This window comes from Peromyscus leucopus, chromosome 1 (genome assembly GCF_004664715.2).
Source record: "Peromyscus leucopus breed LL Stock chromosome 1, UCI_PerLeu_2.1, whole genome shotgun sequence".
Lineage (NCBI taxonomy): Eukaryota > Metazoa > Chordata > Mammalia > Rodentia > Cricetidae > Peromyscus > Peromyscus leucopus.
In genome coordinates, this window is record NC_051063.1 from 152521371 (window position 1) to 152535562 (window position 14192).

At 41.4% G+C, this 14192-nt stretch overlaps 1 protein-coding gene across 1 annotated transcript; it reads left to right on the forward strand.

The window, feature by feature from the left end:
* The first annotated feature begins 250 nt into the window (after nt 1-250).
* LOC114686419 (mas-related G-protein coupled receptor member B4-like) lies at nt 251-1301 on the forward strand. The gene has a single exon (XM_028861098.1). The coding sequence runs from the start codon at nt 258-260 to the stop codon at nt 1299-1301; it is 1044 nt and encodes a 347-aa protein (XP_028716931.1). The 5' UTR covers nt 251-257.
* The last annotated feature ends 12891 nt before the right edge of the window (nt 1302-14192 follow it).

Consider the following 14192-nt stretch of genomic DNA (forward strand, 5'->3'; position numbering starts at 1 on the left):
ATAGAAAGTTAGTTTCAGAATTCTATCTCTTCCTGACACAGAATAAGATGCTTAGCAACTGGACTGGGACCATGACTACCCCAACATCACTAGAGGCATTGATCTGCAAATAGACTGAATAGTACAAACTGGATTTAAAGACGTTTCTAGCACTCGGGGTTTGATAAATTACTTAATCTCTGCAAGCCTGTTTCTCCCTCCTTGGTAACCTGTGCCAGGCATTCCCACATAGCCAGGTGGTCTTGACAGAAAGTATCATGTGTTCATATCTCAATTTACTTTGCAGGAACACCAGTGGAAATTTCTCAAGCATGGGTCCATCCACCCCAACCTGGAACACTAACAACAAAATGAATGAAAGTTACGGCACTGAAAACCCACTCTGTGTCACCATGTACAAAATCTTCAATATTCTTTCTGTCATCATTGGCGTGGTTGGGCTGGCAGGAAATGCCATAGTGCTGTGGCTTCTAGGCTTTCACGTGCACAGGAATGCCTTCTTGGTCTATGTATTCAACCTTTCTGGGGCTGACTTCTTCTACCTTTGCTTTCACACTGTGTTTCTCCTGAAAGAAACATTTCTTCTGTTCAATATCAGCAGCTTTTATTTTCCCCTCTACTTCACCAATATATCAGCCATTCCCTACCTTGCAGGTTTATGTATGATTGCAGCTATCAGTGTTGAGCGATGCCTGTCTGTTTTGTGGCCTGTCTGGTATCACTGCCAACGACCAAATCACATGTCATCTATCCTGTGTGCCCTGAACTGGGCCTTCTCTGTACTGTTAAGCCTACTGCTATGGTTTGGTTGCAGTTCACAGCTTAGTGGTGATGGATATTCTTTCTGTAAGACTACTGCTTTTATCACTGTTGGATTTGTAATAGTACTATCTGTGGTTCCTTGTGGATTTAACTTAGCCTTGTTGGTCAGAATCCTCTGTGGTTCACAGAAAATTCCTGTGACCAGGTTGTATGTGACCATTGCACTCACAGTGCTGGTCTTCTTACTTTTTGGTCTTCCCTTTGCTATCTATTGGATACTTCTCATTTGGAATGATAAGATGCCTAGAGTTTTCTCTTGTAAAACTTATGAAATTACAGCTTTCCTATCCTGTGTTAACAGCTGTGCCAACCCCATCATTTACTTCCTTGTTGGCTCCATTAGGACTTGTAGGTTCCAGAGGCAGACTCTGAAGATTCTTCTGCAGAGAGCCATGCAGGACACTCCTGAAGAAGAAGATGGAGTGAGGGGTTCTTCAGGAAATCCTGGACAGGAGGAAATAGCCTTGTATGGCAGTTGAATGAATCCTTGATGAGACACAGTTGCTTTGAGAATCAAGTTGGCCTTTATCATTGTGTGGGTCATTTTCACAACCTTGTTCAATTGGTTGAGAAAAATAGTCATTTTGTAGAAATTGGGTGAAATGGGGCTTATTAAACAGAAACTGACTGCAGCTCCCTAAAGCTGCCTTATGTGGACCTCACTGTATCCCATTGTGATGTAACCCTTGTAATTAAATCACTTGATGCCAGGACAGCTTCCATTATAGACAAAACCCTCCCTACAAAAAAGGCCCAAGGCAGTGCAGGGAAGGTCAGGATTTCTTTGGTATTTGAACATGATAAAGATTAAATGAATACTGTATTTAATAGAAATGACCCTATTTTTTACAAGTTGTTTTCTAAGTGTTAAGAGAAATTAATTGAAATGCCTACAATTTGTAGACTGCTTTTGGTAAAATTGCCATTTTTACAATGTTGGTCCTGCCTATCCATGAGCATGGGAGATCTTTCCATTTTCTGACATCTTCTTCAATTTCTTTTTTCAGGGACTTAAAGTTCTTGTCATATATGTCCTTCACTTGCTTTGTTAGTGTTACCACAAGGTATTTTATGTCATTTGTGGCTATTGTAAAGGGTGATGTATCTCTGATTGCCTTGCAGCTTCTTTGTCCATTGTATATAGAAGAGCTACTGATTTTTTTGAGTTGATCTTGTATCCTGCTATGTTGCTGAAGATGTTTATAAGCTTTATCAGTTCCTGGGTGGAATCTTTGGGGTCACTCAAGTATACTATCATGTCATCTGCAAATAGGGAAAGCTTGACTTCTTCCTTTCCAATTTGTATCCCCTTAATCTACTTATGTTGTCTTATTGCTCTGGCTAGAACTCCAATGCAATCCCCATCAAAATACCAACACAATTCTTCACAGACCTGGAAAGAATAATACTCAACTTCATATGGAAAAACAAAAAACCCAGGATAGCCAAAAGAATCCTGTACAATAAAACAACCTCTGGAGGCATCACAATCCCTGACTTCAAGCTCTACTATAGAGCTACAGTAATAAAAACAGCTTGGTATTGGCATAGAAACTGACATGTGGACCAATGGAAATGAATTGAAGCCCCTGACATTAACCCACACACCTATGAACATATAATTTTTGACAAAGAAGCCAAAAGTGTACAATGGAAAAAAGAAAGCATCTTCAACAAATGTTGATGGCATAACAACATGTAGATATCAACAAGTAGAAGGCTGCAAATAGATCCATATCTGTCACCGTGCACAAAACTTAAGTCCAAGTGGATCAAGGACCTCAACATAAATCCAGCTACTCTGAACCTGCTAGAAGAGAAAGTAGGAAGGAGTCTTGAACGCATTGGCATAGGAGATCAGTTCCTAAATATAACACCAGTAGCACAGGCACTGAGAGAAACAATCAATCAATGGGACCTCTTGAAACTGAGAAGCTTTGGTAGAGCAAAGGATATGGTCAACAAAGCAAAGCAACAGCCTACAGAATGGGAAAAGATCTTCACCAACCCCACATCTGACAGAGGACTGATATCCAGAATATATAAGGAACTCAAGAAATTAGACATCAAAATGACCAACAGTCCAATTAAGAAATGGGCTATAGAACTAAGCAGAATTATCAACAGAGGAAACTCAAATGGCTGAAAGACATTTAAGGAATTGCTCAACATCCCTAATCATCAGGGAAATGCAAATCAAAATAACTCTGAGATACCACCTTACGCCTGTCAGAATGGCTAAGATCAAAAACACTGAGGACACTTTATGCTGGAGAGGATGTGGAACTCGGGGAACTCTCCTCCACTGCTGGTGGGAATGCAAGCTTGTACAACCACTTTGGAAATCAATATGGCGCTTTCTTAGAAAATGGGGAATCAATCTCCCCCAAGATCCAGCTATACCACTCTTGGGCATATACCCAAGAAATGCTTAATCATACCACAAGAGCACTTACTCAGCTATGTTCATATCAGCATTGTTTGTAATAGCCAAAACCTGGAAACAACCTAGATGCCCTTCAACTGAAGAATGGATAAATAAATTGTGGCACATATACACAATGGAATACTACTCAGCAGAGAAAAACAATGACATCATGAGGTTTGCAGGCAAATGGATGGATCTAGAAAAAATCATCCTGAGTGAGGTAACCCAGACTCAGAAAGACAACTATGGTATGTACTCACTCATAGGAGGATACTAGATGTGGAACAAGGATGACTGGACTGCTACTCACATCACCAGTGAGGCTACCTGGAAAACAGGACCCAAGAAAGACATGGGGATCACCCGATGATGGAGAAATGGATGAGATCTACATAAACAGCCTGGACATGAGTGGAGCAATGAACGGTGAGGTCGAGGGAAAAAGAGCGGGAGATCCCACCTGGATCAAGAACAGAGAGGGAGAACAAGGACTAGGAGTCCATGGTAAATGAAGACCACATGAGAAAAGAAAGAAACAAAGAGCTAAAGAGCCCACAGAAATCCACAAAGATACCCCCACAAAAGACTGCTGGCAATGGCCGAGAGACAGCCGGGACTGACCTACTCTGGTGATGGATGGCCAAACACCCTAATAGTTGTGCCATAAACCCATCCAAGGACTGAGGAATCTGGATGCAGACATCCACGGCTAGGCCCCAGGTGGAGCGCTGGAGTCTAATTAGCAAGAAAGAGGAGGGTTTATATGAGCGAGAATTGTTGAAACCAAGTTGGATAAAGCACAGGGAACAAATAGCCAAACGAATGGAAACACATGAACTATGAACCAAAGGCTGAGGGCCCCCAACTGGATCAGGCCCTCTGAATAGGTGAGACAATTGATTGGCTTGATCTGTTTGGGAGGCATCTAGGCAGTGGTACCAGGTCCTGGCTCGCTGCATGAGATAGCTGTTTGAAACCTGGGACTTATACAGGGATGCTTGACTCAATCTGGTAGGAGGGACCGGACCTGCCTAGACTGAGTCTATCTGGAGGTGGTGGGAATGGGGGTGGGCTGGGGGTAAGGGGAGGGGGCAGGAAGGGGTAGAACTAGGAAATCTGTGGCTGTTATGTAGAACTGAATAGTATTGTAAAATAAAATAAAAATAAAAATAAAAATAAGAAATTTCTACAATTCCAGTTTCCTTCAATATCCTCACATTTTAGAATAAATGTATAATTTAAAAATCTTCCTTATATAATTTGCTTAGTAAATGAATATGCATGTTTAAGACTGCCTTTTCTAAATCTCCATTCACCCATTTGAGTCTAGAACTTCAAGTATCTGCCATCTTCGGCACTGAAATAATAAGATCAGGTTTTCTACATCAACATCCAAGCATACTTGAAGGTAGAGAAAGACTGTCCCCAGATTCCCCCTTTCCCAATGCCTTGGTTAGCATTCCATGCTCATGTCTTCCCTCTTCTTCCCTTGCCTTTGCCCAGACTCTCTCTGTGTGACTAACCCCTCATGAAAAAAATTTCCAATGAGTGTCATTTCCTCTTTACCTGAACCTCAGTCAGAATTACATTATTTCAAAAAGTGCATAACATCCATAACTTGAATTATTAGTGTTTACATTTTCCTTTTTAAATGAGTCATGATTATTGATGCTTGGTAGGATTGTTTAATTGCTTTCTTCCTTTGGTACTTTGTATAGTATTTTCTGGAACCATGGAAGTCATACCACAGGAGAGAGATCAGCTGAAGCTCAAATCATCCGAGTCCTTTGTCCTAAATATGAGGTGTCCTCAGCAATAGTGGCCTACCCTAAACCACTAACAAATGACAAATGGTTACATCTATAATCCATATTATTTTGGGAGTCACAGGGACTATCCTGACCAACCATTCAAAAGGAGGTGTCTCATGCCTGGAACTGGTTTTGTGGGTTTATTGTCAGCCCAAATGGCTTAACATCCTTTAAGTTGTGTGTGTATGAAAATATATATATAATGTTTGTATAAATGCAAATTTGTTTATACATGTATATGTGTACATGAATATATATATAAACACATACATATATTCATGTATTTGTGTAATTTCAAGAAAATATAAAATAATATAATTCCTTAAGGCCTTAACAAACAACCTTTCTATTAGCTGTCCGTTGTCCCTCTTCTTTCTTTTAATGGACCTTCCACTCACCACCCCAGTTAGATCTCTTCCTCATTATTCCAAATCCCACTTCACATCATATCTATCCTGCTATTGACTCCAAAGTTCCTCAACATATGGTCTCTTTGTACTTTTCTCGTTTGTGGTTACTTCATGTTGTATATGGATAGCTGAGAATTTGGAGTTAGGAACTACTGATAAGAAAGACTGTGGGGCATTTGTTTTTATGGACAGGACTCCATTTGCAAAGCAATTGAGGCAAACAATTGATAAGTGAATCTTCATCAAACTAAAAAACTTCTGCACAACTAAGGAAGCAATCAGCCAGGTAAAGAAACCCACAGGATGGGAGAGAATCTTTGCCAGTTATACACCAGATGGAGGATTAATATTCAGAATATATAAAGAATTTCAAAAATGAAGAGTCCACAAACCAAATTACCGTTTGAAAAATGGACTGAGACCTAAACAGAGAGTTCTCAAGAGAATAAATAAAAATTGCTGATGAAAACTTGAAATGTCTTTATCATCCTAAGCAATGAACAAAATGCAAACTAAAACAACTTTGACATTTCATGTTGCACCAGGCAGCACATTTCTATTCAACATTAAAAAAAATGTTATCTATGTTGTGGAAAAAGCAGACTGTAGCTGGAATTCATTCTCTCCTTCATCCATTCTTGTAGAAATGTGAACTGGTGTAGCCACTCTGGGAAACAGAATGGAGAATCTTTAAAGACTAAAAATGTATCTACCATATGCCCATCTATACTACTCTATGACCAAAGAACTGAACATCCTAGTCCACAGACATTGTTCATCAGTGTTCATTGACATCTTTTTCACAGAAGCCAGAAAATGGAAACAACCCAAATGACTTCAACTGGACGAATGTATAATAAAAATGTAGTACATAAAATGTGGAATACTATGCAGCCTTTTATGTAGATAAAAGGCTAAACTTAGAAAATATTACCTCAAGTGTGGTAACATTTTCTATGAAATAATGTTTCATTCTTAAATGTTATTGCATTTGATAATTTAAAGTGTAATTAAGAAAAAGTGATATGCACAGATTAAATAAATGCATAGTTCAATAAATTTGCTTGCATAATATAACTATATAATTCAAAACCCAATCAAGACATAAAATACTTCCTTGCCTCTGTGAGTTCCCTCTGTTCCTCCAGTTATAACTCTGCCAGGGAGGTCAGTACTTTCCATATTTGCTATTTAATGTAACATTGAGAGTGCAAACTAAGAGTTTATCATCATGATGTGTGATATGTGATAAAACGGTTGTTAAATTTGAATGCACTAACGCAGAGATATATTTACAGACACACATACACAAACACACACATACACACTAACACACACACACACTCACACATATATTTAAAATTAATGTTTTCTTTTCCTCCATGTAACGAAAACTGCTTTAGGAAAAACTCATGAATGCAATGCATTATTACCACATAGTGATCTTATGTTGCACATTATTTTTATTTCATCTTATATATTTGTTACTTCATATTTTTACATATTTATCCATTTTCTATTACCACAAAGGTTTAGTAATCAATATTATATCACGCAGTCTGCCTGTACATATTGACACTTTAAAATACATTCTATATATAAATGAAGTTATACAACAGTTTTCTCCTTATGTTGATCTTACTTCCAGTTGAGTTAAATGGTGACTCCATTTAAATTAAAATTCCATGAATATATGTATATATTTGAGGAAGTAGTGGGTTTCCATACAGCTTTTCATAAGTCCTATAGTGTTATAATTAACCTCCAAATTACATCCTTGATCCTGCCCTCCTATTGAACTTGATCTTTGAAACAGTGTTGGAAATGTATTTTGTGACTCTTGAAGATGAACTACTTGAGTTTTACATTATGAAATGTGCATTACACTTTGGGATAGAGGGCAGAATGTTAAGGTCTAAATATCAAAAACCTTCTTTGGCTTATGCTTTAAATGTTTATTGTCCTGCTAATTGTCCTATTTTGAGAGATTATACAAAGATTAGTTCCTAACTGTTGGGCATTACTCTACCCATATTGTAGCCCAGAATAAAAACTCCTCACTTTTGACAGTTGAGGAATTATATGCTGTGTGTGACTGTCACAATTTCACAATCCATTTATCTGTTATTGCATGTCTGAATCTCTCATGTGCTGAATCCTGTAACTAATGCTCCAGTAAACTTACAACACTTTCTATTAGTGGTAAAGAGGCCTTTGTCAATTATTTTGTTTAATATGATACATCTATATTTCATAGTCAGCATCTGGAAACAATCTGAATTCAGGGTGTTTTGTTGTCTTTTTCTGAAATTCAGTACTGAAATTCTGTTTCAATTAGTATGTGACATGAAGAGAGGACAGATTACTGTAGCTCATGGTTTGAGTGTGTGATACATGATTTAATGGCTCTGTGAATCTATGTAGAATTTAATGGAGGTGGGGATATGTGAAAGGTGCAGTGAAAGACTCAGTCCCGAGAACTGAGGTGGAAGTAGTTGAGTAAGTCAGCTGATATTGCCTTCTGGCCTCCACATGCCAGCATACACGTGTGTACATACTTTCACACACATGAATATGCCTACAGACACATGCCGAAGAATCAAAAGCAAGTTATGGTTGAATCTGATCTTGGCTCTCTGGCCACATCAGTTTGCTGATCCCCAGAGAAATAAAACATCCAAAATAAACGTAACAAATACCACATGTGATGATTGCCATGAACAAAACACAGAGTGTAGAGGTGGGCAGATCTGGGGAGCCAACCTGCTTTGGAGAGACCCTGAGTCCTGACAGAGGTGCTCAGTGAGGGAAACGGTGTAAAGAGAAGCGAGGAGCTATTTGAAGTGATGACAACTTGCTGTTCAGAGTCCTCAAGGAGACAAATGTCTGCTGCGTGTGAGGCACCAAAAGATGACATTGGACCCCTCTGCATCCGTCCTAGCTTTTTTGTCCATGAACCCAGTTGTTTGTTTAAATCGTGAGAGCCTGTTGATATTTCCCAAAATCTGACCAAGAAAGTGGCTGCTCCAGCTGTCCTGAGGACTCACAAGCACAGGAAGATGAGGGCCAGGCTCTTGTTCTCCTTCTTAAGGGTCCTTTCACCAGCACAGGGGCTGCTAGGTCCTATTGCAGGATTTCTCAGCCTCCGGGGGTTGAACGACCCTTCCATGGGGGTCACCTTCTTGCTTGGCAGTTTTTAAGCAAAGATCTTGTGGGTATCATTTCACAGGACAAGTCACTTCCCCAGATCCAGCAGGTCCTAGATGGGGTAGATATTAAGGTAGAACAACCCAAGGCCTGGCAGTTGGCCTGGGAAGGTACTTGACCTGGTCATTCCAGACCACTTGGGCCACCCCTCAAGTGAGGGGCAGAGCCAGCTCCCCTACACCTATGCTATGAGGGTCAATTCTCCCTCACCCATGATGAGGGGTGGGGCAATCTCTCCAAAGTGGGGGGGCAAGCTCTGACATTATAATCAGGGCCAGTTCTCTTACTGAAGTGTCCAGTAAGGGACAGAGTCAGCTACATCATGGTCAGTGAATGGTGGGGATGGCTCAACAAGCACTCTGTTTTCATCAGGAACATATCCTGTGGCCCCCTGAGATGACACAGGCCATAGACATCAACACAGACCCCAGCTGCAGCAGGACCATGGACTTAGACATGGCCTTCTACAGCAGCTTGGGCCTGGGTGACATCCTGGCTCTTGGTGGAAGCACAGGCCCTCAGATCAGAATGGCTCTGGTAGTGGCATGGCTCCTGGACACCAACATGGCCACAGGTTGCAGCCCCTATAACAGGCTTCTGTGGAACCTTTGGTGGTGACACAGACCCTGGTTGTGCTGGGACCATAGACCCAGACATGGCATTCAGCAGCAGCAAGGTTGGATGTCACCATGGCCCCAGATGGTGGTACAGGTCACCCAGACCATCATAACCCCAGTGGCAACATGACTCTCAGATACCAACATGGCCCCAGGTGTTGGCTCAGACGCCAGGAATCTGCATGCCCTCATGGTGAAAGGATCCGTGGACATCTACAGTGACTCAGAATGCAGTAGTGCCACAGAACCAGACATGGCTCCCAGTAGCAGCCCTGGCCCAAGCATTACTGTGGCAGCAGATAACAGAATGTGCCTCTCTGGTCTGTATGGCCCCAGATATAGCATGTCTAAGAGCAGCAACATGGTCCCAGGTGGCTGATCAGACCTCAACAATCATATAGTACAGTCCTCAGTTGCAACAGGAGACACAGACATTTACTGCTGTAGGGCCAAGGACCCATGCATGGCTCCTACCTGCATCCCTGGCTCAGACATCACCATGGCAACAGATAACAGAATGCCACTTTGGTCTGTATCATCCCAGATGTGACATGGATCAGGAAACAACATAGTCACAGGTTGGTTGGTCAGAACCCAGAAACCACACAGTCCTTGGTTGCAATAGGAACCACATACATTGGCCCAGAATCTGATTGTTATAGGGCCTTAGACCCAGACATGGCCCTCTGTAGCATCTCAGGCCTGGATGACACTATGGCCCTGGATGGCAGCACAGGCCCCACAGATAAGTGTGGCTCTGGTGGTGGCACATCTCCTGGACACTCACATGGCCACTGGTGGCAGGCCCGACATTGGACAACTCCGTGGATCCTTTTAGTAATGGGTCCATGGATGACTACGCAGCCCCTGGCTGTGGTAGAACCATGGAGCCAGACATGGCCCCAGGCAGTATTCTGGCCTAGAAGCCACCATGCCTCTGATTGGCAAGAAGGACTCCCACATCAGCCTACTCCTCACCACATTAACCTGCTCCATGCCACCTCATTCCATAGCATATAAACCATTCCTCCCCCTTCTCTCCCATTTCTCGACCACACTCTCGCTTGTCATAATGGGACCCACCAGGCGGGCCTATGGGTGGCTTTTATAAACCTGAGTTAGACAGCATCAGATGGGCCATGGAAGTCTTCCTGCCAATCCAGGTCTTGAGGACCAAGTCTGGCACTTGGGTAGTTTACATTAACCTGAGCCAAACATCATCACTTGGGCTGTGGATTGTTGACCACTTCTAATTCTGTTCTATTGTGAACTAATATTGTACAATACAATGCGATTCCCTTTATTCTCATTAAGACTGATTTATGACCTAAAATATGACATAATATAGAAAAATTCTGAAGGTTGCGACAAGGATTTGCATTCCATAGCTCTTGGGTAAACTGTTATGGATTATGTTTTAGTAAAGGTTTTATTGCTGTGAAGAGACCCCGGGACCATGGCAATTCTTATAAAGGAAAATATTGAATTGGGGCTGGCTTACAGGTTCAAAGGTTTTGTACCTTATCCTCATGATAGGAAACCTGGTGACATGCAGGCAGACATGGTGCTAGAGAGGAATCTGGGAGTTCTACATTTGGATCCTCAGGAAGCAGAAAAGACAGACACACTGTCTCCAACAACACCACACCTACTTCAGGAAGGCCACATCTCCTAATAGTGCCACACCCTATGAATCTATGGGGTTATTTTCATTCAAATCACCATATTCCACTTATTGGGACCCATAGACTTATATCTTTATCATAATGCACACAAAAATGCATTTAGTCCAACTTCAAAAGTCCCTGTAGTCTATAACAATCTCAAACTTGTTTTAAAGTCCCAAATCTCTTCCAAGACTCATGCCAATTTCTTAACTGAATCGCCTCTACAATCAAAATGAAAAACGAGATCACATGCTTCCAACATATAATGGCACATGATATAAATTACCATTCCAAAATGGAGGAAAGGGAGCATGGTGAGGAAAAACTGGACCAAAGCAAGCCACAAAACAAGTTGGGCAAACTCTAAACACTTCATCTCCATATCCAATGTCAAAACACTATTTAGATCTCCAACTCTGTTCAGCTTTGTGACTGCAACACACTTCTTTCTCTTGGGCTGATTCAACTCCCTGTTAGCAGCTTTCCTCAACAGGTATCCTACAGCTCTGGCATCTCCAACATCTTAGGATCCTCATGGCAATCCAGGCTTCACATTCACAGCTTCACATAATTGCCTCACTAGGCTTCCATTCAGGGACAAGCCTGAGACATGCCTGGCCTCAGATGCTTTGTCTTGTTGCAGAGGGAGATTCAATAACCTTCTATCCTTGCCTGTAAAGTTGGAACCACATGGCCAAAGCTGCCAAGTTGCACTGCTTGCTGGCACAGTAACCTGGCCCCCTCATTCAATTATACTTTATCACCTTTCTGTTTTTGATAGTTTCCTTTACTGCCTAAGCTTGTCTGTCCTGAATCTCAGTATGTAGACAAGGCTGGCCTTGAACTTGGAGATCCTCTTGCATATCTCATGAGTGCTGAGATGAAAGGAATATACCATTATGCCAGGATCTAAGCTATTCTTTCATACATTTTCACAAGTTGAAAGCTCAGCTAAGCAGAGTTATTTCCTGAGGTTAGCATACTCCGTATTACTTTTAATATCAGGGTTTTCATTAATCTGCTTATATCCTTGAACACAGGACTTAGCTCCATTCCAATTCTTGGTGCCACTTTTTTCAAATTCTATGTTTTATAACATTTTGGATAAGCTTATATCCTTTCATGTTAGATATGCATAAGAGTAAACTCTAATAACCACAAGACAGAGTTGATACTAGGCTGTTTTGAGATTTCCCCTGCCAATGAAATTAATGCAAAACTCTTCAGTTTAGACCCAGGCACAATTTCTTAGACAAGGGCAGACAGCAGCCATATTCTTCACCAAAATACCCCAAGATTAGTGTCTATGCAACATACTTACATTCTTCTCCTCTGAACTCTCCTGTACCTGGCCTCCACAGTTCAAGTCACCCTTAGTATCACTGTCTTCCACTGACTAGAAAAATACTGACTAGCAAAACCAGTCACAATGGGAGCTGAAGATAAGTGGATCCTATTTTGGCTTCCTGTTTCCATTTCATGAAGCTGAAATGCACACTGGTGAACAATTGTACAACCACTGCCATGCTACCATCAGCAGCAAGCACAATATGTTTAAGTTGACTGCTTAACTCCTACCAGTCTGACTGTTTTAAGCTCTTGATGCCCCTGATGGTTTCCGGATTAAAACCTTGTGCTACTCTGGGGAGATCAATGCTCCAAGAATGAATGGTATGATCTTGGTGAGCACAACTGAGTTTATTGGATGATTTTCTTCAAATCCCTTGTATGAGGTTAGTTTGTAAGGTCTTCTGGATGGTTTCCCTGGGTCTGGAGCTCTGTCTTGGAATTCTCAGATGATTTCTTCTACATGAAAGTCTCTGTCTGCAATAAGAAGTTATCCAGAAGGATCCTGTGATGCAAAGTTTTCTATATAGGTACTGTTCATGCTAAGCTACTGATAGTACAAGAACAGCCCTGTATTCTGCACCCTTGATCGGTGTGTGAAAGAAAAGCTTTCTTTTCTTCAAATGTCTCTGTGGCTTCAGGAGTTAGAGATAGAAGCCAACTGAGAATGTCTCTATGGGGAAGTGGAGTGGAAAGAAAGCTCTAAATGATGCTACCTGCCCAGCTTCACTTCTCTCTTTTTCAGACTGTTTGCATCCATGTATAGATCTCAAAGCTCTTCTCAGGGGTTGGGACACTATTCCCAAATGGAGGTGCTCTTTAGCTTCCTCTGCAGCACAAGCCACACTTTTCATGTCAGAGACCTGTTTCTTTGCATGTAGGTACAAGTCACAACCAGAACATTTACTCCAAATTTTGAACTACTCTTGAACTAATGGTTCCTTGGCTCATTTGTTACAGTTCTTCACTCTCCCCAGTAACCCTGTAGAGAACAGGACACTGGTGACATAATTACAAATATAGACATGATTGATGTCATTCAAGGCTTTGTCCTTCTAGTTTTCAAATTTTAAAATAAAGACTCAGATCTTCTAGCATAAGAAGTGTGACTATTCCCACACATGTCTTCATAAGAAGTCCCATTCCCTTCATGACTCTCATTCAGGATTCCATTTTCCCTATTTGGTAGACCCCCTCACAGTGACTGAGGACAGCTATGGCTTGTGCCAGGATCTTACATATTGCTACACCAGAGATGGAACCACAGCCCTGGAACAGAAATAAAGTTAGTTTCAGAATTCTGTCTCATCCTGACACAGCATAAAATGCTTAACAACTGTACTAGGACCATCGACTACCCCAACATCACTAGAGGCATTGGTCTGCAGATAGACTGAATAGCACAAACTAGATTCAAAGAAGTTTCTAGCACTGTATGGGTTTGATAAATTACATAATCTCTGCAAGTCTTTCTGCCCCTCCTTATGAACCTGTGCCCTCATAGCCAGGTAGTGTTAACAGAAAGTTTCATATGTTCATATCTCAATTTACTTTGCAGGAACACCAGTGGAAATTTCTCAAGCATGGATCCATCCATCCCAGCCTGGATCACTGACAACAACACAACAATGAATAGAAGTTACAACACTGAAACCTTACACTGTGTCACCATTTACAAAATCTTCAGTATTCTTTCTGTCATCATTTGCATGGTTGGACTGGTAGGAAATGCCATAGTGCTTCGGCTTCTGGGCTTCCATGTGCACAGAAATGCCTTCTCTGTCTATGTCCTCAACCTTGCTGGGGCTGACTTCTTCTACCTTTGCTTTCAGACTGTGTCTTTCCTGGAACTAATTCTTCGTATGTTCAATGTCAGAAACTTT